The sequence below is a fragment of the Pteronotus mesoamericanus genome, unplaced genomic scaffold (assembly GCF_021234165.1).
Source record: "Pteronotus mesoamericanus isolate MK-2021 breed Mesoamerican mustached bat unplaced genomic scaffold, CSHL_Meso_final contig_164, whole genome shotgun sequence".
In the NCBI taxonomy this organism is placed as follows: domain Eukaryota; kingdom Metazoa; phylum Chordata; class Mammalia; order Chiroptera; family Mormoopidae; genus Pteronotus; species Pteronotus mesoamericanus.
The window spans coordinates 4,304,608-4,329,869 of NW_026555065.1; the positions used below are offsets into that span (position 1 = coordinate 4,304,608).

General features: G+C 47.8%; 1 protein-coding gene and 1 pseudogene across 1 annotated transcript; both read left to right on the forward strand.

The window, feature by feature from the left end:
• Positions 1–254: 254 nt before the first annotated feature.
• Positions 255–1,023, forward strand: LOC129063403 (proteasome subunit beta type-5-like; annotated as a pseudogene).
• A 10,920-nt stretch (positions 1,024–11,943) lies between these two features.
• Positions 11,944–24,719, forward strand: OAZ2 (ornithine decarboxylase antizyme 2). The gene is given in 6 exon segments (XM_054565291.1): positions 11,944–12,135; positions 20,821–20,896; positions 20,898–20,978; positions 22,178–22,353; positions 23,167–23,252; positions 23,503–24,719. Coding segments are annotated over 6 exon segments (570 nt in total). The 5' UTR covers positions 11,944–12,115; the 3' UTR covers positions 23,634–24,719.
• The last annotated feature ends 543 nt before the right edge of the window (positions 24,720–25,262 follow it).

Consider the following 25,262-nt stretch of genomic DNA (forward strand, 5'->3'; position numbering starts at 1 on the left):
TTGCAACTGTTTAAGTTGGAAAAAAATTTTAACTTAAAACTTTCAAGAGAATAGAGTTTTAAAAAAACATCTTTATCAAAGGGTACATCATTAAAAAATTTTGTTTAGGGTGTGCATAAGCTAAATTGTTGAAAGACAATTGTTGTCTTGGGGGATGGGCAGGATTTAACTTGCTCAAGGAGGAGGAGAAAGGCATTCTGGGTAGGAAGAAGAGAGAGCAAAGGTTTGGAAGCAGAAATAGGGCATGTTCAGACATGGCGCTGGCCAGTGTGTTGGAGAGCTCGCTACTGGTGAACTGGCACGGTTTTTTTGGACTCGGAGGTCTTGCGGATCTGTTGGACCTGGGTCCACGTAGTCCCAGTGATGGGTTCAACCTGGCTGTGCCCAGATGGGGTGCCCCACAGGAGCCAAGAATTGAAATACTTCATGGGACCGCCACCCTGGCCTTCAAGTTTCAACATGTTGCAGCGGACTCGCGGGCCACAGTGGTGCCTACATTGCCTCCCAGACAGTAAAGAAGGTGTTAGAGATCAACCCCTATCTGCTGCGCACCATGGCTAGAGGTGCAGCAGATTGCAGCTTTTGGGAGCGAATGTTGGCTTGGCAATGTCGAATCTATGAGCTTCAAAACAAGGAATGCATCTCACTAGCAGCTGTCTCCAAGCTGCTCACCAACATAGCGTATCAGTATAAAAGCATGGGGTTGTCCATGGGTACCATGATCTGTGGCTGGGATAAGAGAGGCCCTGGTCTCTACTACATGGACAGTGAAGGAAACCGAATCTCGGGGGCCACCTTCTCCGTCGGTTCTGGCTCTGTGTATGTGTACAGGGTTACTCCGATGACCTAGAGGTGGAAGAGGCCTATGATCTGGCCCATAGAGCCATCTACCAAGCTACCTATAGAGATGCGTATTCAGGAGGTGCAGCCAACCTCCACCATGTCTGTGAGGATGGCTGGATGAGAATCTTCAGTGATAATGTAGCTGATCTACATGACAAGTACAGCGGATCTGCCCCCTGAAGGAGGTGTTTCTTGGGGTGATTTGCTGGTAATATGGGTACAGCTCCACCACGTTCTATAGTGGAAGGATCCCCAATTAGATTGATTGTTTTTCTTAAGCTCTGATGCATTGACCTCTATGTGTTACCAGTTGTTCATGAACTGCTGCAGAGGTGATGTTTTGTTTTATTTCCTTGGATGTTAACATTATACTACTCGACCTTAAAAAAAAAAAAAAAGAAAAGAAAAAGAAATAGGGCATGTTCAGTGAACTCAGTGGACCAGTTCAAGGCAGGCAGTAACCTAAGATAAGCTGGAAAGGTAAGTTAGGGCAAGACTAACAGTCACTAGGCTACAGCATTTCTGTGTCATATTCATTTTAATTATGCACTTTATACATGATACAGCCTCCTTGTAAAAATGTAAAACTTTATGGATAGGCTTGGGACCCTCACCCCCAATTCTGGTCCCCTCCCACCTCCCCAGAGGTGACCCTGGTTTTCGGTGTTAGCGCCATCAGATGTGTTTCCATGTATTCACACGCACATGTCGCAGGCCTCTGCATAAGAGAACACCCCCTGCTGGCGGGGGTCAGCTTTATCACCAGCAGCCTGGGGCTGGGGTATGAGCTGGAGAATGCTCCAAGACATCACCCCTTTATGCCTGCAACTGGGATTTCCTCGCCGAAAAAAAATGACAGTTGTGATTTTGGGGTGAGCGACAGCATAGCGGGGAATTTTGGCACAAAGCCCGTGACATAGTATTGTCAGGAGGTGGCATTAAGCTCTATGTCACTGGAAGGTGGAGGGGATGTGAGGGAAAAGTGGTGGGAAAACACTAAATCCCACCTTTATTTGCTCACGGATATACCTGGCTGAGTAGAAATATTCTCTCTAGAAACAGGGTGCCCTCTTTCTTTTATGTCATCATTTTTGATGGAGGTAAGGACACAGGGAGTCTGTAATCATCGTAGAAGTGTGAGAAGCAGCAGCAGCTGACACTTAGCCTCAGCGGGAGGACAAGCTGCTTCTAAAGGAGCGGCCTTACTCAGCCCAGTCACCTGTTGTCTTGAGATGATAAAGTATCAGTATTTGCCATATCTTCTGACTTTTCAAGAGACTATAGAAATTGGGATTTTTGTGTGAAATCTTTCAATGTTGTCTTAAAAATTTCTTAAGCATTGTTGGCCAAACAAGGCGTGTGTCTGCAGGATGCATGTGGCCTGTGGGCAGCTAGTTTGTGATTTTCGTTTTAAGGCTTCTTGCCTGAAGGCAGAATACTGGACTGGCACATACTCTCTGGCATGGTGCTTGGCTCTGAGGTCTACGTGGTTCGGAAGGATTCTGGGCTTCTTAGAGAGATGCTCTGGGAATGGTTGGCTCCACTCCTCACGTCCAGTTCCCACCCACTTTCCAACACCCAGCTAGCAATAGAGGTCTGCCAGGAAGCTGGGAGCTTAGCAGAAGGTTCCAGAAGCATCCTCATTAATCCAGGAATTCAGCCAGCCTAGATTTACTAGAAGCCAAGGCTCCTCCAGGGAGTTGGACCTATAGCCCCAAGTGTCTTTCTCTCAGGCGTTGGGGCGAGTTCATTTGCCTCTCCCAGGGCAGAGTCCAGTGGGAACAGAGACTGGTGACTATTTCTCAAAGGGCTTTGTTCTGTGACTAAAGCCAAGCAAGGCAGTTGGACACAAATGAAAACACACATACACACACTGTCCCCAGCACTTCCAAGACCTTTTCCCACGCAGTCCCGGGGTGGCCGGAAGGGCAGCCAGTCATGGGTCATGGGAATGGACCCGCGGTCCCCTCCCCCCATGGAAGCTCCACCCTGCTCCATTTACTCCCGGCGGGGGCGGGCCGCGCAATCCCCGGCCCCCTCCACCCCCTTACTACTTCCAGGGAAGGAAATAGCTGAACAATGCGGCACATCAGAGACCGGGCATGAAGCCCAGGGCCCAGCACTGGTCCTTGGCAGGCCCCGGGCGCCGACCCCTGGCTGCCCTACTCCCCCCTGGCTGCCCTACTCCAGCCGCACACCCTCCCTCCCAGTTGGTTTCCCTTGAAGCCTGGCCTTCCTCAGACCTTTCTCCCCTACCTTCTCACCATCCCTGTGAGGCTTCAGATGGCTGACACAACTCTTCCCATTTCTTAGGTTTGCCTCTTCCCCTTTGTGTGGGAGCCAGTGGTGTCCACACTCCCGCTTGGGTATAATTCCTAACACGAGTAGCTGAAGCCAGGCTTCGATGGAGATTTTGGCCAGTGAAAGTGGGTGGGAAAAAAGGGTCGTTTTTTTCCTGAAGTTTTTCTCCAGAGGTGAAAGGAACAGAGACAATGCTGGAACAGAGCACCAGTCCTGAGGTCTCATTCTCCCTTCTGAATCGCGCCCCCGGGGCCTGGGAGGGCAGGGATGGGAGTCCTTGTAGGCCCCCCGGGTTCTTAGAGGAACAGAAAAGACTCGCTGGTCATCTCCAGTTTCCTGGGGCTGGGAAGTTGGTGGCAACCACTACTTTTGTTTTTCTTGTTGGTCTAAAATAAACGCCCTGCTCCTTGCTCCCTCTTGGTTGTAATGCTCCTGACTGCCTTGCCTTCCGCCAGGCATTTCCTGCTCCAAGGCAGGGCCCCCCTCAAACCCTCGCCACCTCTGAAATCCAGTCTCCCCTCTCCTCCCCCGGGCCTGACGGGGTGCTGAGCAGTGGGATGGAAGCTAGACCCTGCAAGGGGACGTGGGCTGGTCCTCGTCCCTGTCTCCTGCCACCTGCCACACCCAATGCAGTTCCAGGACGCGGCCTGGGTGCTGAAAACCAGTCACTTTGCCCTGATACTGGGTTTCATCCCTTAAGTGACTTCTGCCCCTATGTAGCTTGACCACATAAAAGCAGTTGCTTCAGAGCGGGGAAAGAGACCTCAACAAACTCAAAATTTAGGTGAGAAGCTGAAGCCGAAAGAGGACCCGTGCTGAGCTCAAGATCAACAGCCAGCAAAAGGGGGAGGGAGAGTTGCCTTTCTGTAACCTTCCACAATTTCCAAAGGCAGCTTGGGCACAGCCCAGGGAGGGAACAGAAGAAGAAATGCCCTGTCTCTCGGCTTCCTGATCTTCTGGCTTGGGCCTTTTAGAACATTTACTTTTATCTCTTTTTTTAGTGCCTTGGGCTCCATTTGCACCTTGAAAATGTGGTATTTGCGTTGTCTTTGTTCTTAGCAGAGAAGCTGACGCTCCTTGTTCCGCACTCCTGCTCTCACAGGCGGAGCAACGCACTTCAGCACTAACTGCTGTCTGCCTTTGCTTCCTACTTGTGTCATACCTGCAACTAATGTCTCTCCAACTTTGCTGGGAATTCTCCAGCTTTCCAAAATATTCACTCAATTGTACCACGATGAAATGCTTGCTATGGCCAGGCTCTTTGCTTCTCACCCTCACGGAGCTCTCAGTCTAAAGGGCAAAAGGCCCTGTGCACAAGGAAACAACAGGCCAAAGGATTACGGATGTGACTGTTGTCATGAGGGGGTGCCCGGGCTGTAGTGCGGCCCCCGAGCGTCCCCTGAGGAGGAGGCCGGAAGGTGAGGTCTCAAGGACGGTGAGCCAGCCTCGTGCAGGTCTGCGGGGAGCACAGCCCAGGCCAAGGGAACACAGTAGGAATAAATGCCCTCAATCAAAAAGCAGCTTGTCAAGGCCGAAACCCTGAAAAGGAGGCAGAGTTGCTCCAGAAGCCACTGTAGCTGGAGGGTAGGAGGGCTCAGGCCCTGCAGGGTCTCATATACAGCAGAGGTGAGGAACTGGATTTTACTGCACGTGAGGTAGGGAACCATTGGAGGGTTCAAAGTATAATACGTTACCATCTCTGTTTTTTAAGTGCTTAAAATATTAATTACCCTGGCAGTTTTGTGGGGAATGGATTGGAAGAAGGCAAGAAAGGAGACAAAGAGACCACTAGGAGGCTGCAGCCTCTGAGCAAAAAAGATGGTAGCAGATGGGATCAGGGAGAAAGAGATGCAGAATAAATGTAACCATTTCAGAGACGGAAATGACAGGACTTGCTATGACGGCTTGTATGAGAAGGGAAGAGGGGTGAGGGAAAGAGAGGAATTCTAACAACACCTGGGCACCTGTCTGAGCAGCAGATGGCGGTAGGACCGTTCATGGAGATGGGGAAGGAGGGGAAGCCTGGGGAGGGGCTGGGTTTGAGGTGGCAGGTGGTTCGAGGGTTTGGGTGTGTGAGGTTAGAGCCATTTAACAGAGATGCCAGGCCGGCCTTGTCATATGTCATGTCACATGGCCTATATGTCTATAGCTTACAGGAGGATTCTCGGCTAGAGACACAGATTTGGGGACCATCAGACCTTGGACAATATATATATTCATGGGAATGAAAGAGATCATCCAGGGATATAGAGAAGAGGCTCCAGAACTAGAACCTCGGGAAATCCAACATTTAGAGGGCAGGTTGAGTTGGTGCAAGTGGAAAAGGCCATAGAGAAGAAGCAGCCAGAGAGCAGCTCAGGAGAAGACAGTGTCATGGAAAGAGAGGACAGTGTCCCAAGAGGAAAGCAGTGGTCAGCTCTGTTAGAAGTTCCTGACGTCAGGCAGTAGGACAGAAAGCCAACTCCGGACCAGAGCAGCCTGTGTGCCGTGGCAGGGTGGACGTCAGACTGCCGTGGTTGGAGATTTGTTGTAGTTGTGGCTATCATTATTTGTTTTTTAAATTTTTATTGTGGAAAATGTCAAACCTACATAAAATTTAAAAAGTACAACCCAACAATCATCAACTCATAGCTACTGGTTTCCTCCACACCTGTTCCCATTTGGTTCTTTTGGAGCTAACCTCAGGCATATTATTTTGTTTATAAATATTTCAATGTGTGTCACTAAAAGATAACGACCCTTTTTAAACAATCAGACCTAAAAAGGAATAATTATTTCCTTTTTTAAAATTGAGGTACAATAGATATACAACATTGTATTAGTTTTAGATGTATAACATAATGCTTTGATACACCTATATTGCAAAATGATTACCACAATAAGTTTAGTTAACATTCATCATCATACATAGTTACAATTGTTTTTATTTTTTTTTCTTTTTTAGATTTTGTGTATTTATCTTTAGACAGAGGGGAAGGGAGGGAGAGAGGGAGAGAAATATCAATGTGTGGTTGCTTTTCCCACACTTCTTACTGGGGACCTGGCCTGCAACCCAGGCATGTGCCCTGACTGGGAGTTGAACCAGTAACCTGTTGGTTCACAGTCTGGCCCTCAATCCTCCAAGCCACACTAGCCAAGGCACAATTTTTTTCTTATCACCAGAGCTTTTAAGATATACTCTCTTAGCAGCTTGCAAATATGCAACAGAGAATTGTCAACTACAGTCACCATGCTATATGTTATATCCTCAGGACCTATTTATCTTATAACTGGAAGTTTGTACCTTTTGACTACTTCACCCATTTTACCCCTCTCATAATAATTATTTCTTAATTTCAAATCGGTGTTCAAATTTCCCTAATACACATTTTACAGCTGGTTTCTTTGAATCACCATCTAAAAAGGGTCACTGGTTACATTTGGTGGATAAGTCTCGTAAATCTCTTTGAATCTACAGATCCTACTCATCCCATGCGTTTTAGTAAAGAGATTTTGTCTTTTAGAAATTTCTTATATTCTGGATTTTGCCTATTGCATTCCTTTGTCTCCTTTTATTTTCTGTAAACTGTAGTTCAATAGAAAGTCTTACTCTGATTCGGGCTATAAGTTTTTGTCTAGAATAGTCATAAACTATCTTTTCATCAGGAGGCATTTACCACCCTGTGTCTCACTCATTTGTAAACCATTGTTGATATCAATCGCATTAAGAATTTGTAAAATGTTGATATCCTATTATTCTTTCTTCATTTCTTACCTAATTGGTTACCTTGAGGCATGTTTATAAGAAAATCAGGTTGGATGTCTGTTTATTACTCTTACCAGTTTTCAGAATAATTATCTCATATCAACAATTTTGTTAACCAGTAGTACAGTTCACATTAGAAAGGCAAGTTAAATGCTTTTACTTCTCTCCCTTTATTTACCAGTTTTCAGAAGAATGAGTTGGTTCCTTCCAATTCTCTAAAGGTGGTAAATGATGGATTTTTTTTTTTTTTTACTTTTCTCCCCCCCCCCCTTTCTCTTTTTCTTTCCTCTTGAGCTTCAGTAGGTACTCTTGAATTTTATCACTATTAATTAGTTATTTTAAAATCAGTTCTTGTCTGGAGAGCAGATTTTTATACAGAGAGAAGTGGAACTGAATTTACATTTGTGGAACATGTCCTAGGCGCTGGGCTGGGTGCTTTGACATACACTATTTTATTTAATGCTCATGACAGTCTTGGAGGGCGGTTGCCATGGTCCCTGTTTTTCACTGAGGAGGAGACAGGCCCTTAGTAGCCACTTGACTAGTCCAAAGCCATATAGCCAGCCAGTGGCCAGGCTCAGGTTCGTCAGAACCACATGGCGCCATAAAGCCTTTTGAATGAAATCCTGCAGACACCAAGTACCTAAATAGGTCTGCTGATTCCCCTTCCAGCCTCTATCTTACCTCTTACCATGTGTTCCCATCATACTTATCTGTCTTTGTTCCCTGGTGTTACTCTCTACTTGCAAGAGCAGTTCCTAGGGCCTACAGTAAGCTTCTGCCCCGTAACCTAGCTCATATTTTTGTTGTTGTTCCTGCGAAGTACATTTTTATTGTATTTACATATGATTTTTACCTCAATGCAGACTTATCACATTATATATATTATTCTTAAATTGAAAATTGCTGAGTTGAGTTCCATGGTATGGATGTGGCACAGTGTGTTTAACCCTTCACCTGCTGAAGGACATCTGGGCTGATTCTGATTTTTGGCTGTTATGAATATAGGTGCTATGAACATACATGCATGAGGTGGGTTTTTTGTTTTTTGTTTTTAATGTGAGCATAGTTTTCATTTCTCTGGGACTAATGTCCAGGAGTGCAATTCCTGGGGCATCTAGTGGTTGCATGGTTAGTTTTCTAAGAAACTGCCAACTTGTTTTTTCAGAATGGTTGTGCTATTTTCTAAGGATGGGAGAGCATGTTTGTGTGCTGAAGGGAGAGATTAGATTGTAGGAACCAGGTTCTTGAAAGGAGAAAGGGGATGGTTCCCTAGCGCCTGCAGAGGGACTAGCTGCTCTTTTGTAAGGGAGCGGGGCACTTCTCAGAGTACCGGGCAGGGAGAGGTACAGGCGGGTGGAGAGGCAGAGAGGTTTGCAGGTTGTGTTAGGAATAAGAGAAAGCTCCCCTTTGCTTCTATTTCCTCAGTAACATGAGAGGCTAGGGATATATATTCATTCAATTGTCATGTTGTACATCTAAAGCTCAACATTACGTGTCAATTATATCTCAGTAAAACGGGGAGAAAATAAAGTAAGAGGCACTCTGACCAGTGTGGCTCAGTTGGTTGGGCATCATCCAACAAAACGAAAGGTCTCAGGTTCGATCCCTGGTCAGGGCAAGTCCAAGGGACAACTGATCAATGTTTCTCTCCCTGTCTTTTTCCCTCCCTTCCCTCTCTTTAAAAATAAATAAAATCTTTAATAAAAAAGAAAATACAAATGCAGGTCACGTCGCTTTAAAAAAAAGTAAGAGGCTACGTCACCAGCTAAAATGAAAGGTGTAGAGGTTTTGCAGAGAGGGAATAGGTATAAAAATCATTTGGAGAGTAGAAAAGCAAACATCGGAAAAATGTAGTAGGAATTCCCAGGCACTCTTGAGAACCCCGGTGAGGGTAGGATCGTGAACATAGAGCGAAGATAATCTTGCCTGGTGGTGTGATTTTGCTTTAGCAAAAGCATTGAGAAGGCAGGTGGTGGGTTTATTCAGATTAGGGATTTTGTCAGGCAAGCACCGAGGGAGGAGAGGGGCCAAGAGAGTGGTTATAGTGATGGATGATGGAAATGAAGCTGAAAGGAACATAAAAACTAAGGCCAATGAAGAGTGAGAAATTAGTGAGGTCAAGGGATTGGAGCTCATGAGAAGCGTCAAAGAATGACTGAGGGCGGCTCAGTTAAGAAAAAGATTGTGAAAAAAAGCAGGCTGTGGTCAGAGAGTCTACATATTGGGAGAGATATGGTTTTTGGTGGAAACAAAGTTGAGGGTGTGACTACAGGAGTAGGTCAGGGCAGCTGCTGTGGTTTGGAAAATGTCACTGGAGATGAGGAGGTCAAGGAAGTGAGAAGAGGATGTTGGAGAGCCTATCACGTAGATGCTGACCTCACCAAGTAAAGTTTAGGATGGAGAGAGAGGCAGTGGGCCGAGTCAAGACAGGGGTTTCACAGGAAAGAGGGGAAGCTCTGTAGGAGGGAGGGGTTTAGAAATGGCACTGGGGATGGGAGAGGAACATGCTTACCCACTTCTTGACCCTGAGGTACATGAGAATGAGAGGAAAATAGCATTCCCCTAAGAGAGCAGCTAAAGAAGCAGTGTCCACAGGGGATAGCCAGGTTTCAGGTCAGGCAAAGAGGGGAAGGCAGCATCCTGAGAAAAGGTCTCAGGTTCGATCCCTGTCTTCCCTGGGGATCCCTGTCAACCCCAATGAGGACATTGGAAGAGTTTGCTGATCACAGGTTGCTGAGGGCACAGGGGAAGTATGTGGCTGGGGGCAGAGAGCTGGGAGAGGGGCAGGCATATTGCCAGTGTGAGGACAAAGACGGAGGTGATCACAGACTAGACAGAGCTCAAACCTGTGGAGATGAATGAAGTAAATAGGGGTAGGGGAATGATGGGCTATAGCACTGTCCAGAACCTTCTGTGTTGATGGAAAAATCTCACTGTTCAATACTATAACTAGTGGCCACATGTGGCCATTAACCACATGAAGTGTGGCTAATGGGATCAAGGAACTAAATTTTTAATTTAGATTTAAATATCCACATGTGACTCGTGGCTATCATATTGGGCAGCACAGGTTATAGGAAGGTGGCTCCCTATTTTCCTTTTCACTTACTGGCCAGGCAGCCATCAGGGTGGTCACTGCTTCCGACAGCAGGCTGTGGCAGGACCTTCTCGCGCCCTCGCCATGCAAGTCCAGACAAAGCGCAGGATCAGGCAACTCTAAGTCCAAATTCTAATTCTCCCCCTCACTAGCTTTTTGAATCAGAGCAAATAAACTAACTTGTTAGCAAAATCTCCCTGAATTTTCATTCTTTTCATCTGTAAAACGGGAGTGGCGAGCCTTTGTAAAAATTAGTGCTTTAGCGTGATGCTCAATAAGTGGTCACTATTATTGACATAGTTTAGTTCTCAGTATTTGCTGATTGATTGGTTAAAAACTCTTCTTCAGGTCAAAAGATTATTTGTTCAGGGGTGGGATGGCAGAAATGAGCCATCCCAGCTGCCTTTGAGGGCCAGGAAAAGTGCCAAGGTGCATCAGGGCTGGGTTTAACTGTTTAATTCTGCTATATACTAATGTAAGAACATTCTTACCTTGAACTTGGAAGAGCAGGTAGGGATAGCCAAGGAAACAAGGTGGAGGAGCTAAAGTGAGCCAGAGTACGGGATCAGCCTTGCTTAAATATCTAGTGATAATTTGGGCAGTTCTGGTATCATTTACCACTACCCATTTTTGCTGGAAAAGCCTTAGTTTGTCAGCTCCAAACTTTCTTCCATCCCCGCATCCCCATCATCTGAAAACCAAAAGAATGTTGTTTATCAAGTAGAGTAATGGTGTCCTGAGATGGTTCTAATGTGGGACATTTGTGATTTGGGGCTATTATGAACTGGGGGTCATAGTGACCGCTAATCTGGAGTGATTGTGATCACCCTTTGAATAAACGATTCCTAATTTCTAGTTACTTGCCCTGTAATCTCCCTCAGATGAAGAATTTACCTCACATTGTGATGGCCTTTCTCTGTTTCTCCCTCTGGCCAGATTATGACATCTGAGGCAGCAACTTTGCCTAGTTGATCACTGAGTGTTCCTGGAATCTAGCACATATCTGGAGCACACAGTAAGTAGCTGCTCAATAATTATATGTTGAATAAATAAATGGGATGTGAAGTGACAATGTTCTACTGTGATCTAAGATAACGTGACCTCTCTTGTTTGGAATCTGGATTGACTATGAACGGAGTCGAAAGTTTTGATGATTGTGTTGAAGTGCATGTGATTGTGGCCTGTAATGATTGTGACCTGAGAGGTCTCTGCACCAGTGAGTGTGACCTCTTGTCACTGGTCTGTGATAAGGCCGACAGGGATAGTAAATGGAAGGGACTGTGAACGAGTAACCTGGTGTGATTGTGATCTAGAGTGACTGTGAACTAGTTTATGACAGTGCCTTCCAGCACTGCTGTCAGGTAACTGTGATCTTGTCCCACAGATACCACTGGCTTCATGTGACCACCAGCCAGTGTCTGGCCTTGACCATTGACCTGAGATATGTCTTCAAGGTGCAGAGATTGTTGATCTCAGCTGACAGCTGAGGCTCTTGATCTGCATTATGAGGCACCTGAGATTTGTGGGCCTGGGCTTAGCCTGGTAATGGTACTAACATGTATCTAGTACTCTTAGAATTCAAATTTTGTTTTGTTTTATAAGTATCCTCCCAGAACCTACAAATGACACAGCCCTGCTTGATCCGCTCAAACAAGCAGTCTAGGTCAGGTCAAACCTCAAAAAACTCTACTTGAAATACAACGTAACTTTCAGGCAGCGCAGCCACAGTCAGGACCACAGCCATCCCCCCCGCAAACTTCTCAGCCGGACCAGCACCCCACCTCCCCCTCTCCCGCTCCCGGCCCCTGGTGCGCCTGCGCAGAGGCGGGGCCGTGCATTGCCCTTTGTTGTGGGCCCCAGTTTCCCAGGCCACCGCGCGGCGCTGAGGTGGGGCTATGCAGATGAGGAACTTGGGGGCGGGGCGGTTGCGGCGGCGTCGGCGGCGGCCGGGGAGGGTCAGTTGGAGGCAGGCGCTCGCTGAGGCAGGAGGAGGGCTGTGGGCCCGCGGCCTGACAGGGACTTAGCCCGCAGAGATCGGCCCCGCGCGCGCGACCCCACACCCACCCACTCATCCACCTACCCACTCCCTGCGCCGCCTCCTCCCACCCTGAGCAGAGCCGCCGAGGATGATAAACACCCAGGACAGGTAACGGCCCGGCCCAGGCTCCCCGCCCCCATCCTCCCCTCATCGGCTCTAGAGGCCCTCCTCCTCCACCAACCAGCCGGCCGCCGCCGCAGCGGGGCCCCATTCGTTCCGCACTTGGACCCTTCCCCACTTCAGCCACCCCAGCCCGAGCCCCAGTCCCGCCACGGGGCCTCCTTCCGTCCTTTAGCCCCACTCCCGCCAGCCCTGCCCATCCCCCTCCTCCGGACCTCCTCCTGGAAGGCCCCCAGAAACGGGGGCCCAGTCCTCCAATCGAGTCCCCATTTTCCTTCAGCTCCGCCGAACGGTGCCCCACTCCCCACAGTGGGTTTTTTCTTCTTACAGATTCTCCAAATTGTTTCCCATCTTCCTCAAATCTTTCCTCCTCCCTCTTTAAGTCACTTAACCCTACCCTTTGAGTACCTTCCCTCATTCAAACCACGCACCCCAACCAGACCTCTCTCTTAATCACTGTCGCCTCCCCGCCCGACCCCCCAAGTCAGGCCCCGTAAGTTCTCGGTTGGACCTATCGTCACCCATCCCCCTTCCAGGCCTAATAGTCTTTACTAGAAAGCCTAGCCCTCTCTTTAGTCCTTCACTCCAGCTTCATCTTTTCCCTTTTTTCCTCCCTCAACACCCCTTTCCCAGTTAGGCCCCATTTTTCCTGTCTTCCAACCTCATTTCATTTATTTCTTCAACACTTGGACTTGACCCCTATCTTCCATCCTATTGCCCTAAATGGGGTTCCCCCAAACACTCTTCTGAATACTCCTGCCCTTTAAACACTCTCAACTGGAACTTTACTTTTACTTCCCCCATCTTAACTGAACCCCATCTGTAAATGAATAGGTCACAGAACGCAGCCCACCCTGGCTTCCATTGAGGGCTGACCCTCTTTCCCCACCTCCAGTGCCTCCATACTCTGGACACTGGTTCTTTGCAAGTTTCCTCCCTCAAATCCTGGCCCCTGTTAATTGGGGAGAAAGGCTGCACATCTTTCTCAAACAGCACCAGTGGTTTTCTCAACTTACATCATAGATACTTTACCCTGCTCAAACTAGGGAGAATTCATCATTAAGTTTTCCTCTCTACCTCTCCTTTTTTTTTCTCCAAGGCAGCCCTTGTCCTCCATCTCTCCCTTAAATGTACTCCATGTTTCTGCTCCAAACCCTTCTTTGAAACTGTTCCATAATTTCCTGATTTCCCACAACTTTTAACACCAATTGCTTCTACAATAGAATGGCTTCCATTTACAGTTTGGGTCTGTCTTCCTCCTATTTTCCCTAGACTTGTGCTGCCCCCTCCAAAATGCGTCTGAAGCTCAGTTCCCCACACTGGCCCCTTTGTCCCCATATTTGGGCTTATGGCCTCTGTCCCTCACTTGGGCCTCATTTTGCAAGCAGATCCATTTCCTGCAAATCTTCCATAAATTGTGCCTTGGTTTGTCCAAAACTAGACTTTAGCTGCTCTTATAAACATGGCCTTTCTTACTGCTTTTCTTTACATAAAGCTCTTACTACCACTCAAGGTTCCCTCTCAAGCTTGGGCTCCTTTATCACTAAAATGGCCTCTTAACTTGCCATTTCCCACTCCTTTACAGCAAACACCATCCTCAAACAGTCCAGCTGGGTCTTCGGCTTTTCTTGTACCTCAGTGTTTCTTAACTCTGGCTGCACATTTGAGAAATCAATCAACTGGGCCCTGCCTCAGATATCTGCTGTAATTGGCATAGGGTGTGGCCTGGCTATTAGTGTATATTTTTAAAGCTCCCTGACAATTCTAATGTGCAGCAGCAGCGAGGTTCGAAAACACTGCCTCCCCACCCCTGCCCACAGAAGACCCTTCCCATCATATTCCCTTTGTGAGTGTCAGCTCTTTACTGAAAAGGGCCTTGTCTTCAGGGATTTCCTTAGTCTTTCTTTCCCAGGTGCCAACCAGAAATACCCAACGTACCTGCAACAACCTTTTAAATTCTCCTACCTCTAGTTACTCAGTTCTCAGCCAATAGACATTATTCTCAGACTGTGAGCGAGCCCCCACACTTCTGCTCCTTCCCTACATGCAGAAAGAAAATTCACTCCTCATTTTCTGTTTTTTATGGTCCAATTTGACCCATTACCCCACCTCTCAAGCCCTTTACCCACAGTCCCATTCTGCTGTTACATTTTTATTTTCTGAGACTGTCCATGTCCGTTGCCCTCTGCAGTCCTGTCTTTTATTCCATCTTCTCTAACCCAGCCTTTCTGGAGCTGAGGAGGTGGAGGTAGATGGAGGTGCTGGGTGCAAAAGGTATTGTGGTAGAGAAGGCTCTGTGTGTTCTGAGGATAGACGGCAGGTATGAGAGAGGGCAGAATGAAGTGCAGAGGTGGAGGGAAGCAGAGGAACCTGCAGGAAAACCTTCTAGTTTTTGTGTTTTTGTCTCCACAGTAGGTTTGGAAGGTGGTGTGGTCTCAGCAGGCATTCTCTGAGGTCCTTGGGGACAACACATAAGGGTCTTCACTGACTGAGGTTGAGACCTGAGTTTTAGTTCTGGCTTAACCCGTGTGCTTACATGTAAAAAGAGGGGGTTGGGTTGGCTTAACTTGGAGATTCCTTCCAGCTTCCTAAGTGGCAAAACAGGCTTGCTTTTCTCCAGGGCCCTTGCTTCGTGTGTTGGTAATTTGAGGGGCTTGGCTGTGTGACAGGCAGGTGGAGGGAGGAGCCAGCCAGCCTGCCAGGGCCTGGGCAGGAGCAAGGCCTTGGATCAGCCTCCTCCACTGTGGCCTGGGGGTGGGGTGGTGTGTGCAGGGTGTCTGGTTTCTTTGAGTTATGGCAATCCTGTTTCCCTAGCATGTTTCCCAGCCTCCTCTGGGCTGCTTCTAACTTTTCTAAACAGAATCCTGGTAGAGCCTTAACTAGGGATTCTGATAAGAGCCGGATGTTCTTCCCCTTCAGTGTTCTTGGTGTTTTGTATCCCCAGAGGGGAGAGCTGGCTGAGAGTTTTAACTCCCATTGGGTGGGGGATGGGCTTTCCAGCTTCCCTGGCTCCAGTGAAATACTCAAGAGGTGGAGGCTTGGTTTCCTGGAAGAAATAGTTGCAGGGGAGCCGGCAGTATGTTTTGAAAACAGGCTCTTCCTTTCCAGTTTTGTTCTGATTAGTACCTCCAGAATGTCAAAATTCCTGATGGTGGGGGAAGGAAGAAGACACACGTACAAGCACTTTTATTATTATAGTTTTTGAACTTAAGGTTTGAATCCAAGGAAATGAAGCTTCATGGCCTTTCTCTTCCTGGATTTGTGGGGGCAGGAAGATAGTCTCTGTTTGGTTCTGGCTTAGTACCTGTGACAGGACAGGGTGTGGAGAAGAGCTCACTGTGGCTTGAGATCTATATTAAAATCAGTCTGTGTCTGAGGGGCTTTGAGGAGAAGCATTTGGTTCTACAGGTGGTTTTCCTGGGGGGTGGGGAACAGGGCACAAGAGCACATCAGAGCTACCTTGAGCATCTTCCCTGCATGGTTCCCTGGGGAATGAAATTTCTGTCTCTCCGACCCAAAGAATTTGGTTTTACTTATTCCTTATTTGTTGGCATTGTGGTTTGTTGGATCTGGGGTGGTAGGGAGAGGAAGTTTTCCTGTTGGGTGCCCTCAAGGTCATCTCAGAGAGGGAGAGAGAGAAAGAGAGAGACTCCTACTATACTCAGGAATTCCCCCAAATTGGAGGTATGCTTCAGAAAGCAGTGCAAACTAATAATTCCTCACTCTGCCAAGAAATCCAATTTTAGCCTTAGAGCTGCTCAGAAATATGAAAAATAGGACTGAGGATTGGGGTATGTGCATTTCTAGAGGGGAAAAAAGCAATTTAGCCCGTTTTGAGCAGTGTTGATTCAGATTGGTGCCATGATTTGAAAGGCTATGAAGCCTAATTGAAAGCTATAGACGAGATATGGCCAAGTAGGTGAGCAAGAATTTTGTTACTTGAACAAAACAGGTAGCTAGCTCCGATAGCAGCAGAATAAAATGTTTTGCATAAGATAAGCCTTAAGAAAATGTTTTAGGCCTTCGACACTATATAAACAATGAAGTGATTCAGTCCTGGGAAGAGGCTAGAACTGGGTGATGATTTTACTCTAAAAACTAGATTGAGGTACTTAAAATGTACACTTAAGGTCTGATTTTAAACCATGATTACCTAGCTATCCACCGACCTCTGATAGCATATGTAGTTGTGCCCACCTTTGGCCAAAGGCATAGCAGTATCATATGTGTAATTAAGGTAAGCAAACCTCAGAGGCACAGCTATTCTAGCTGCCACTGTGTGTTTCTTGTGGAGAATAAACCAAAAGCCAGTTTTGATTTCAATCTGATTCAGAGTGGTGATGTAATTTTCTTTATAATCATGCTTAGCAAGTAGACTCCCTTTGGCACACAGAAGAGCCCTAGTGAAATGACTTATTCCTGGCATCTGACCAGAGCCCTTTCTCAAACGGAAAGGGAACTGGCAGCTGGAAATCAGCCTTGCACACACTAGACTGGAGGTGGCCATCACCTCCCACCTTTCTTCGTGTTTCTTTCTAGCTAAGTGTGACGGCAGCCCTAGATTGGTCCCTCTTTGCGTGGGGGCCCGTCATCAGAGACCTTCCTGGTTGTCAGAGTAAGAGCAGCCTGTGTGAGGGAAGTCAGGACACCGTGGTGTTCTAAGAAGCAGGGCCAGAGCCGGAGCCAGAAATGGGTCAAAAGAAGATGAAAGGGAGGAGTGAATGCAGAATGTTTGGGAATGTGGGTTTTATGTCTTTTAACTTGATTCCACACAGTGGGTTATACCAGGCCCTCTGACCTTCCACTGTCATGTATGGAAACCAGAGAGAAAGGGTGCAGACTTAAGCTCAGGTCACTGATTAAAGTTAAACATGATCAAAAGTATATGAAGGAGAATATGAATTCAAGTTATTTGTTAGATTTAGTTGAATGGAAGTTAGCCACAGAAGTAACTTTTATAGTAAGTCCCTATGTAATAGGCCACCTGCTTTGAGCAAAGTTAATATAAAAATCAAAACTGACACAGTCAACTGGAAGTGATTTTTGACAGAGATCCTTTATCAAGAAACTTAAGGTGACTTTCTTTAAATGGTAAGCACCCTACAGATTTAAAAAAAGGATTTGAATTACAAAAGTTTGATTGGCCAGCAACATTCCCCTGAAATACATCTGCTTCATGTACTGCCTGTCTGCAGCCAGCGTATGAAATTAGAACCTCCTAAGGACATTTCAGACAACAGCCACAGAATGCTTTATATTGGAGGCGGGAGGATGTGATATGTTGGTAGCACTCGTGTATCCTGAAGAGTGTTTCCAAGAGCATGTCCAGTAACATCTGAGCAAATGAAGGGCACTAACAGATAGACTCTAATCTCCCATCTCTTTTCCGAATTGACTTGGATACCTCACATCCTCTTTCCCAGCATGGTATGTTTTTTTGCTTCTCCAAAAGTAGGACCAGCCCCACTGGATGTTTGGGTTCATTCTGATACATTTGATTCTCTTCCATCAGTCATGATCTTTTCCACCTCTAGACTGAGCTTAAATCCTTTCGGTGGTAGAGATTAAACCAGTCCTGTTGCCCAGTGGAGTGAGCAGGATGTGAGGAAAGAGTGGAGCAAGCTGAGCGCTGGAACCAGTAGAAACATGACTAAACTGAATATGTAATCTAACCAGGTTTGGATCTTGTGACAGGAAAAATTGTGTTTAGAAGCCACTTTCTCTTGTGCTTAAGTTCCTCCAGGATCCTCTTTTCCTATTGAGGTTGGTGGCATATTTTGCCACAATACCATTTGAACACTAAAGTTAACCCAAGAAGAGAAGGCCATTTCTTTTATGCCCCTTAATTTCTTTTCTTTTTTAAATATTTTGTTTGTTTATTTTTAGAGAGGAGAAGGGAGAAAGGAGAGAGGAGTGTGTGGCTATTCTTGTGCACCCCCCACTGGGGACCTGGGGCCCCAACCGGGAATTGAACTGGCGACCCTTTGCTTCCACATTCCATAGTCTGGCACTCAATCCACTGAGCTGCACCAGCCACGGCGATATCCCTTAATTTCTTTAACTACTACATTTGTACCCATATCCCTTCCCTCCTCACTTTAGAATTGAGGATCAGGTTTTTTTGTGAGAAGCAGTTTGACATTTACAGCAAGTAACTAAAACAGATCCATTATAGTGGACAGTGAAGGTAATTATTGTGATCTACTATCTACTAAGCTTATGCCAAACCCCAGCTGTTTTGGGAACTGGAACTGGATACCTGCATGGGAGCCTGAAACCCCCTCCACCCCTACTCACATGCACACTTGCTTTCTATGTAGACTTTGTGGGGGAGGAGGAACGAGTTCCCAGGATCCTTGTGTGTGATAGGGGAAGTGAATGACTTGTTATCGTGGGATAGACTTCTTGCATTTAATTGAAGAGGAGTGAGATCAGGACACCAGACATACCATGAGCTCATACCTTAGTGCTGGGCACAGACCCTAGGGATTTTTTCTAGGAAGACAAAGGGGAGTCTGGATCTTAAAAAAAGGAAAACCCACCTTACTCTGATTTCTTCAGCTCTTGGCCCCAGTGTCTCTACTATTTGCAAGTAAAAATTAGCTCAGAATCAAGATGGTGGTTCGAATGCAGGTGAAGAGTTGAATGTAGCTCTCCCACCTAAAGACTGCTGAGGGGTAATTTCTCTCGAAGTAGGAGTCTGAAGTTAAGTGAGCTAGCACCGGAGTTCTAGAATTGCAAGGGCCTTCCTTGGTGATCTGGTGGTTTTGTGAACCCACGCAGTTCTGGCATATGAGGCTGCATCTCACCTGTTGACCCCAGAGGAAGTTTGCCCAGTCCTTGGTAGCTTCACTGACCAGTACAAGCAAGCCTGCTTTCTCCAGAGGCCTGAAGCGGTCACTAGGGAATGGGAAGGGAACCATATGATGTGGGATGTCTGTGTGTGCCTTTGTTTGGGGAAATGCCCATCCTTGTCTTTTTTTTCCAACCTGGAAACTCTATTCTATTCCTTAACACACTGAAAAGGGGGGATTATAACAACTCAGTGTCCCTTGTAGAAAGTAAATTGAATCCTTGAAAACAATAGCATAGTCCTGGGTCATGCCTCTTCTTCTAGTGTCTCTTGGTGAGGCCAGGAGTGGGGGAGATGAGGATGCCCTGAGGCTTCCCAGAGGCAGCAGGTGGCGGTGCATGTGGTTGTCACCCTCTGGTGCTGATGTTGCGGTAGGCCTGCTGACACTGCTGGGAATGCCATCCCCAGTGAAATTTACAGGTATAATTTTAGGACCCCTGATGAAATCCTTGAAAACAAGCTAGAGTAGTGATGGCTTTGGACTTCCCTGTCTCGGCTGGAATGCTTATACAGGTCTCTTAGTAGCGAGGGCCTTGGTGGGTTGCCCCTGTGGTTATTGTACCATTGCCAGGTCAGGTGTGAGTTCAGTTCTGTCACTCTGAGCCTATGTGAAAAACCCCAGTCTGACATTCAGTGCCATACAAAGCAAAGGTCAGGACGAAGAATAGTGCCTCACGTTACTTTACAACTGGTTTTCAGGGGGAAAAAGCCCTGATTTATAGTATTTTCTGATTTCTGGGGTGTAAATACCTCCCCTATAGCTGATGCAAGCTACCAATATAGTATCATTAAGCACCCATTTGGGAGGAGACGCTGCACCGTTGGGTGAGCTGACTGAGTCATGGCTTACATGCTCAGACAATTTCCTCTTTCATTGCTTCACTTGCCCTTGGCCTGTGGAGTGAGCCTAAGGAGCTGTTAAATTGGATTCAAAGAAGGCAGTGCGGCAGATTTGGAGCCCTGTTGGATCCACCTAAAAATTACAGTGGCCAGTAAGGGCACATACCTGGAGATGATTATTGGCTTCCAGCATGTTTATCTCCTCCCAGCGATCCCCACCCCCCAGTTCTTGACTGCCCATTCTGACCATGTCAACATTACCTAAACTCCCATGCCCAGGTCAGGTTCTAGCAAAGAAGGGCAAGGAAGTCCAGCGTTTGGTGGCACACCAGGACAAACTCAAGATACCATAATGCTCTGTACTATAGTGCATCTCCTCTTTGGGAGCCAAATCTCTGGATTTAATTCTGTTCTTAACCCTAGATGGATTTGAGTAAGTGATTTCTGTCCAGTTACTGTTTAGATCGGGGGGAGGCCAGCATTGGAAAGGTAGTCTTGGGAGCTCCTCAGGGACATGTTACTCAGCCCACGTGACTTCCTGAGGCCCTTATGCCTCTCCAGCCTGAAGTGATTGTGTAGGCTTTGTGGTTTTGCCACCTAGGTTGAGACACTGTTGGGGTAAGGAAGGGGGCTGCTGGAGGGTACAGGGTTCTAGGCCTAGCAGGCGAGCCAGGGTCTTGTTCCTCCCAAGGTCTGCCAGCACCAAAGAGGTTGGTTTGTTGTTTGAAAGGTCCTCCTCTGGTCAGATACTCTGCTGGACTCCCTCAGCCCTTCTGGGACTGCCTGTGCTTCTGCAGGACGATGGGGTTCTGTCCTTTTGGAGCAGTAGTAGTTCTGAAAGCTGCAGCTAGAAAGACTGGCCCAGTGGTGTAGCCTTAGAGCGCTTGTTTAAGGAAAGCCAGGGCAGGGGTTGGGATGGGATGATGAATTAAATCTTCAAGTTTTGGTGTTCACTGTCTCATCTTCTCCGTCTCTTGCAGTAGTATTTTGCCTTTGAGTAACTGTCCCCAGCTCCAGTGCTGCAGGCACATTGTTCCAGGGCCTCTGTGGTGCTCCTGATGCCCCTCACCCACTGTCGAAGATCCCCGGTGGGCGAGGGGGCAGCAGGGATCCTTCTCTCTCAGCTCTAATATATAAGGTAAGGAGGACCGTGGGGCAGAAGGTGTGGGGCAGAGCCTTCTCAGACTCCACAGCGCTGCTGTTTAAGGGCAGTTATTCCTTCCCTCAGTCTTCCAACTCAGGCCAGCCAGTAGGACTGGGAGGGAGGACTCTTTCCACTGTGGGTGCTGTGGGGCTTTTGGGGAGTACTAGAAGAGTATCAGCACCGAACACCCTGCCAGCTTCTCAGCTCAGTAGTCAGTGCTTTAGTGCCTGTTGAGGATCTGGAGTGGGAGCAGTGCAAGAGCTCTTTCTGGTGCTACTCCTTCCTCAGTTTCTCTTGAGAAATACCAAGGGCAGTGTTCCCATTGTCCTTGCCCTTTTGCATCCTGACTTTTATTCCTTACCAGCCTGATTGGGGGGGGGGGGGGCGGGTATTGTGGAGGGAAGCAGTAAAGAGAGGATGCCCTTGCATCACAATCACCTCTCACCCTGGTTGCATACAGCGCAGCTCAGGGGCTTTAGAGAGCCCTGAGAATCTGCCTGGGGATGATCTGGGCTAGGGCAGCCAGCCCTTTGCTGGCTTTTAATCTGAGTTCTGGTGTAGCTTCTTCCTAAGACTGGCATTGAAGGGTAGCAGGACATTGAGGTCTGATTCCTTGAGATTGTGGCCAGGAGACACAACATGGACCCTGCAGCCCACCTGGAAGCAGACTGGTTGATCTGGGCCCCAGCGAAGCCTCACGCATACCTTTATTGTTTCTAACGTTTCTCTTTCAGATGGAAGGAAAAGAGTATGGTGTTGGGGGACAAGCATGGGCTTTGAGTTAGGGATACCTGGTTTGAGTCTCATCTGTGACGTTTACTAGTTGTGGAGCCTTGGGTCAGTTGCTTGTCTGGGCCCCTAGTATCTCAGATTCAAAACGTAGTGCTAATGCCAACCTCAGGTGCTTGTGGTAAGTGAAAAATGGGAAAGCACCTCGCACAATATTTGGCTTCTAGTGGACGCTTGGTAAATATTTCCCTACCCATCACGCTGGCTTTTAGCGCCAACTAGCCTTAGTGCCCGATGAGTGCTGGTTCTATTTAGCCAGCATGCAGCTCTCCATTTTCATTGTGCCCTCTACCCTGTGCTACCCTGGGAATGACCGTAGGGGACGCGTCATCACCACCCAGGTTAGGGAGCCTACAATGTGGCTAGAAGCCCGAGTGACACAGTCCGCCGACATCTCCTCCCAGGACGAGAAGCTCACTGTGACCCAGGACCTCCCTGTGAATGATGGAAAACCTCACATCGTCCACTTCCAGTATGAGGTCACCGAGGTGACGGTCTCTTCCTGGGATGCAGTCCTGTCCAGCCAGAGCCTGTTTGTAGAAATCCCAGATGGATTATTAGCTGATGGGAGCAAAGAAGGGTAAGGAGCAAGGGCTAGGGAAAGGGAAAGAGCAGATGGGGAAAGGGGTCCCATTCCAGAGAAAGGCGTATGCTTCTGGGGAGAACAGAGGCGCAGAGGGTCTGCATTCTTCCCTAGCACCAGGCCTCCCAAGCAGATATATTTTGAAACATGTTATTTTTTAGCCAGTAAAACAGGCCTGCTCTAGGTTACCATTAAAGCAGGTCATTATCACATTAACCAAATCCCTGTGATGAATCACCCCATGTTTCACTCTTCCCAGCAGACATTAAATCCTTGAGCCACCATACAATGGTGCAGTTCAAAAGGCCAGGAAGCTCAGATCTGGTGGGATTTCACTGGGTTGGGCAAGGCCTTCCAAGCAATCAGGTGTGTGAGAAAGTCTTGAGGACGGAGTCCTCTTGAGTGGCTCCAGCCTCTTGAGGACATCCTTTTTGGCAGTGTTACGGCCCACGAGTTCCTCTCAGTGGCAGGCAGTCATCCTCCAACTTGGTAACTTTGGAAGGCCCCCGAAAACCTGGGTTCCCTTCCTAGGCCCCGTGCTGCCTTGTGAACTACATTAGTTAAGTTGGTCAGTGTTCATTTCAGAGGAAGAACCACTGTTCCAGGAAAAGATCATTCAGCGACATTTTTCTTGAAGATTATGGCTTGTCCTTTTCTGAACTCAGGGCTCTCGGGGTCTTGAAATAGGAACCTCCCTGAAGTTTCTCTATTGATAATGTGGCTGCTAGCCTGAAAAGACGTTTTTGGGAGCAGGTGGGTGGGAAGTCTAGAGAGGTGGTGGTGGGCCTAAGTTTTCTTTCCTTCTTGCAGATTGTTAGCACTGCTAGAGTTTGCTGAAGAGAAGATGAAAGTAAACTACGTTTTCATTTGCTTCAGGAAGGGCCGAGAAGACAGAGGTGAGGAGTCAAAACAGCCTGGCATCTACTTCCTGGAAAATGGGGTCTGAGGAGGGGAAAAGAGGATCCTATACAGTGAGCTGGGGCCCTTGAGTTTCCTGACAAAACTGGGCGGTCCTGGGGGTAGTGCCTGGAGGGTTGTTAGTCAAGGCCTAGCACTTTCGTATTCTGTTTCTGTTTTGGGTTTTCCCCTGATTTGACCCTACTCCTGTATTTCCCGTAAGAATCCTTTTTACATTATCTTCTGCAGCTCCGCTCCTGAAGACCTTCAGCTTCTTGGGCTTTGAGATTGTACGTCCAGGCCATCCCTGTGTCCCCTCTCGGCCAGATGTGATGTTCATGGTTTACTCCCTGGACCAGAACTTGTCCGATGAGGACTAATGGTCAGAGGATGCTTTGCCCAAGAGCCACAGAGGGGAAGGAGGGGACGTTAGGCAGCCCTGGGACAGAGCTGGGGGCTCCTTGCTGTCTGGGGAAGGGTGCTGAGGGGCTCAGGGTAAGGGTTGCCTATTGTGTTCTTGGAGTTGACTTGTTGAAATTGTTTTCCATAAAGAACAGTATAAACATATTATTCACATGTAATCACCAATAGTAAATGAAGATGTTTATGAACTGGCATTAGAAGCTTTTTAAACTGCGCTGTGTGATGTGTAGGGGAGGACATTGCCTAGAGGGGGAGGGACTGTCTGGGTCCAGGGCAAGGCCTGGAGGGCCAGTGGGCAGCACTGTCAGGCCCAGGCTCCCCAGCTGTTGGGCCTTTTTGGTTTTTAAGACTTGTGCGTTTTCTTTCCTTGCCTCCTGTCATCCCAGGGGCTCCCGAGTATCAGCTTTTTGGCCCCTGTGCAGCAGTGTCCTTGAGTTGTGTTTTGACACTCCAGCTGGGCTTCTCTGTGCATTTGTGTCTGGCCTGGAGAAAGCAGGTCTGACCCCCTCCTTCTTTACAGCTTACTGTTACTCTGGCATTTGGTTAAGCTGGCTTAATCTGTTTAATGTTGTCAGTGCATTTTTAATAGGGGCATTGCAGTTTACTCCCACCACCAGGAGTTCTTTTGGGGTGCCTGGGCCTTAAAAAACATAGCCAAACTCCAATTCTCAACTCATGGCCGGGATTTCTTGTTCCTGGCTACAGGCCCAGGCCCCAGCATGTCTCCTTCCTAGTGTCACAGAGCAGAAAGGAAGAGGAATATCGACTCAGGGCCTGAAGCTTGAGGGGGGAATTCTAAGAACTGGATGCCGCTGCCTGGCTGCGTAGAGTGCTAACGGCACACCCCTGCCCCCACCCCTCTGACAGGCTCTGAATAGTGCCCGAGACCCGGCTTCACAGGGCCTAGAGGTGGGGCTGGGGCTATAGAAGTGGCCTGCCCTTTTCTGTTTTCAAGGAACAGCTTGTTCTAAGTGGGGAGGAAGCGGGAAGATCTAGTCTGGGTGAGGGGGGTGGGGGTGTCAGGGAGGCAAGTGTGTTGTGTTTCTGTGTCAATAAACTGATTTAAAGTTGTGGTTGGTCTGTTCTTTATTCCTGTTCCAAGACCAGCTTCCTACCACTCCTGTCTTTTGAATCTAGAGCCTGACCTAGTGGGGGTGTGATGCATGCTTCTCAGGAAAAAAGCTGCAGTGCAGCAGGACAGATAAACTGGTTGAGGTCTCTGGGGCCACATTACACAGCAGTGTGGGGTTGCTAGGAGTCTGGGGCACACTGACAGAAGTCCCTAGAGAGTCCGTTGTGTACACAGCAGCTGCATCCAGAATAGAGGCTGTATATCCAGGAGCCAAGTCATTCTTAGGTCTTCTGTATAAAAGGCTGGGTCCTGACTCGGGGTTCTGGCTTTCGCATGCAGCAGACATTCCTGGAGATGTCTGAAGGAAGCAGCGCACACACTCACCTTAGGAAGATCGTTTTCTGCTTCCAGAGCCTGTGCCTGCGGCAGGGCTGCCATTCCCCATACACCACCAGCCTGAGTAAGCTCTCAGTGTCGCTGGAGGGGGTTAGGATCCACGTCACGTGTGGTCTCT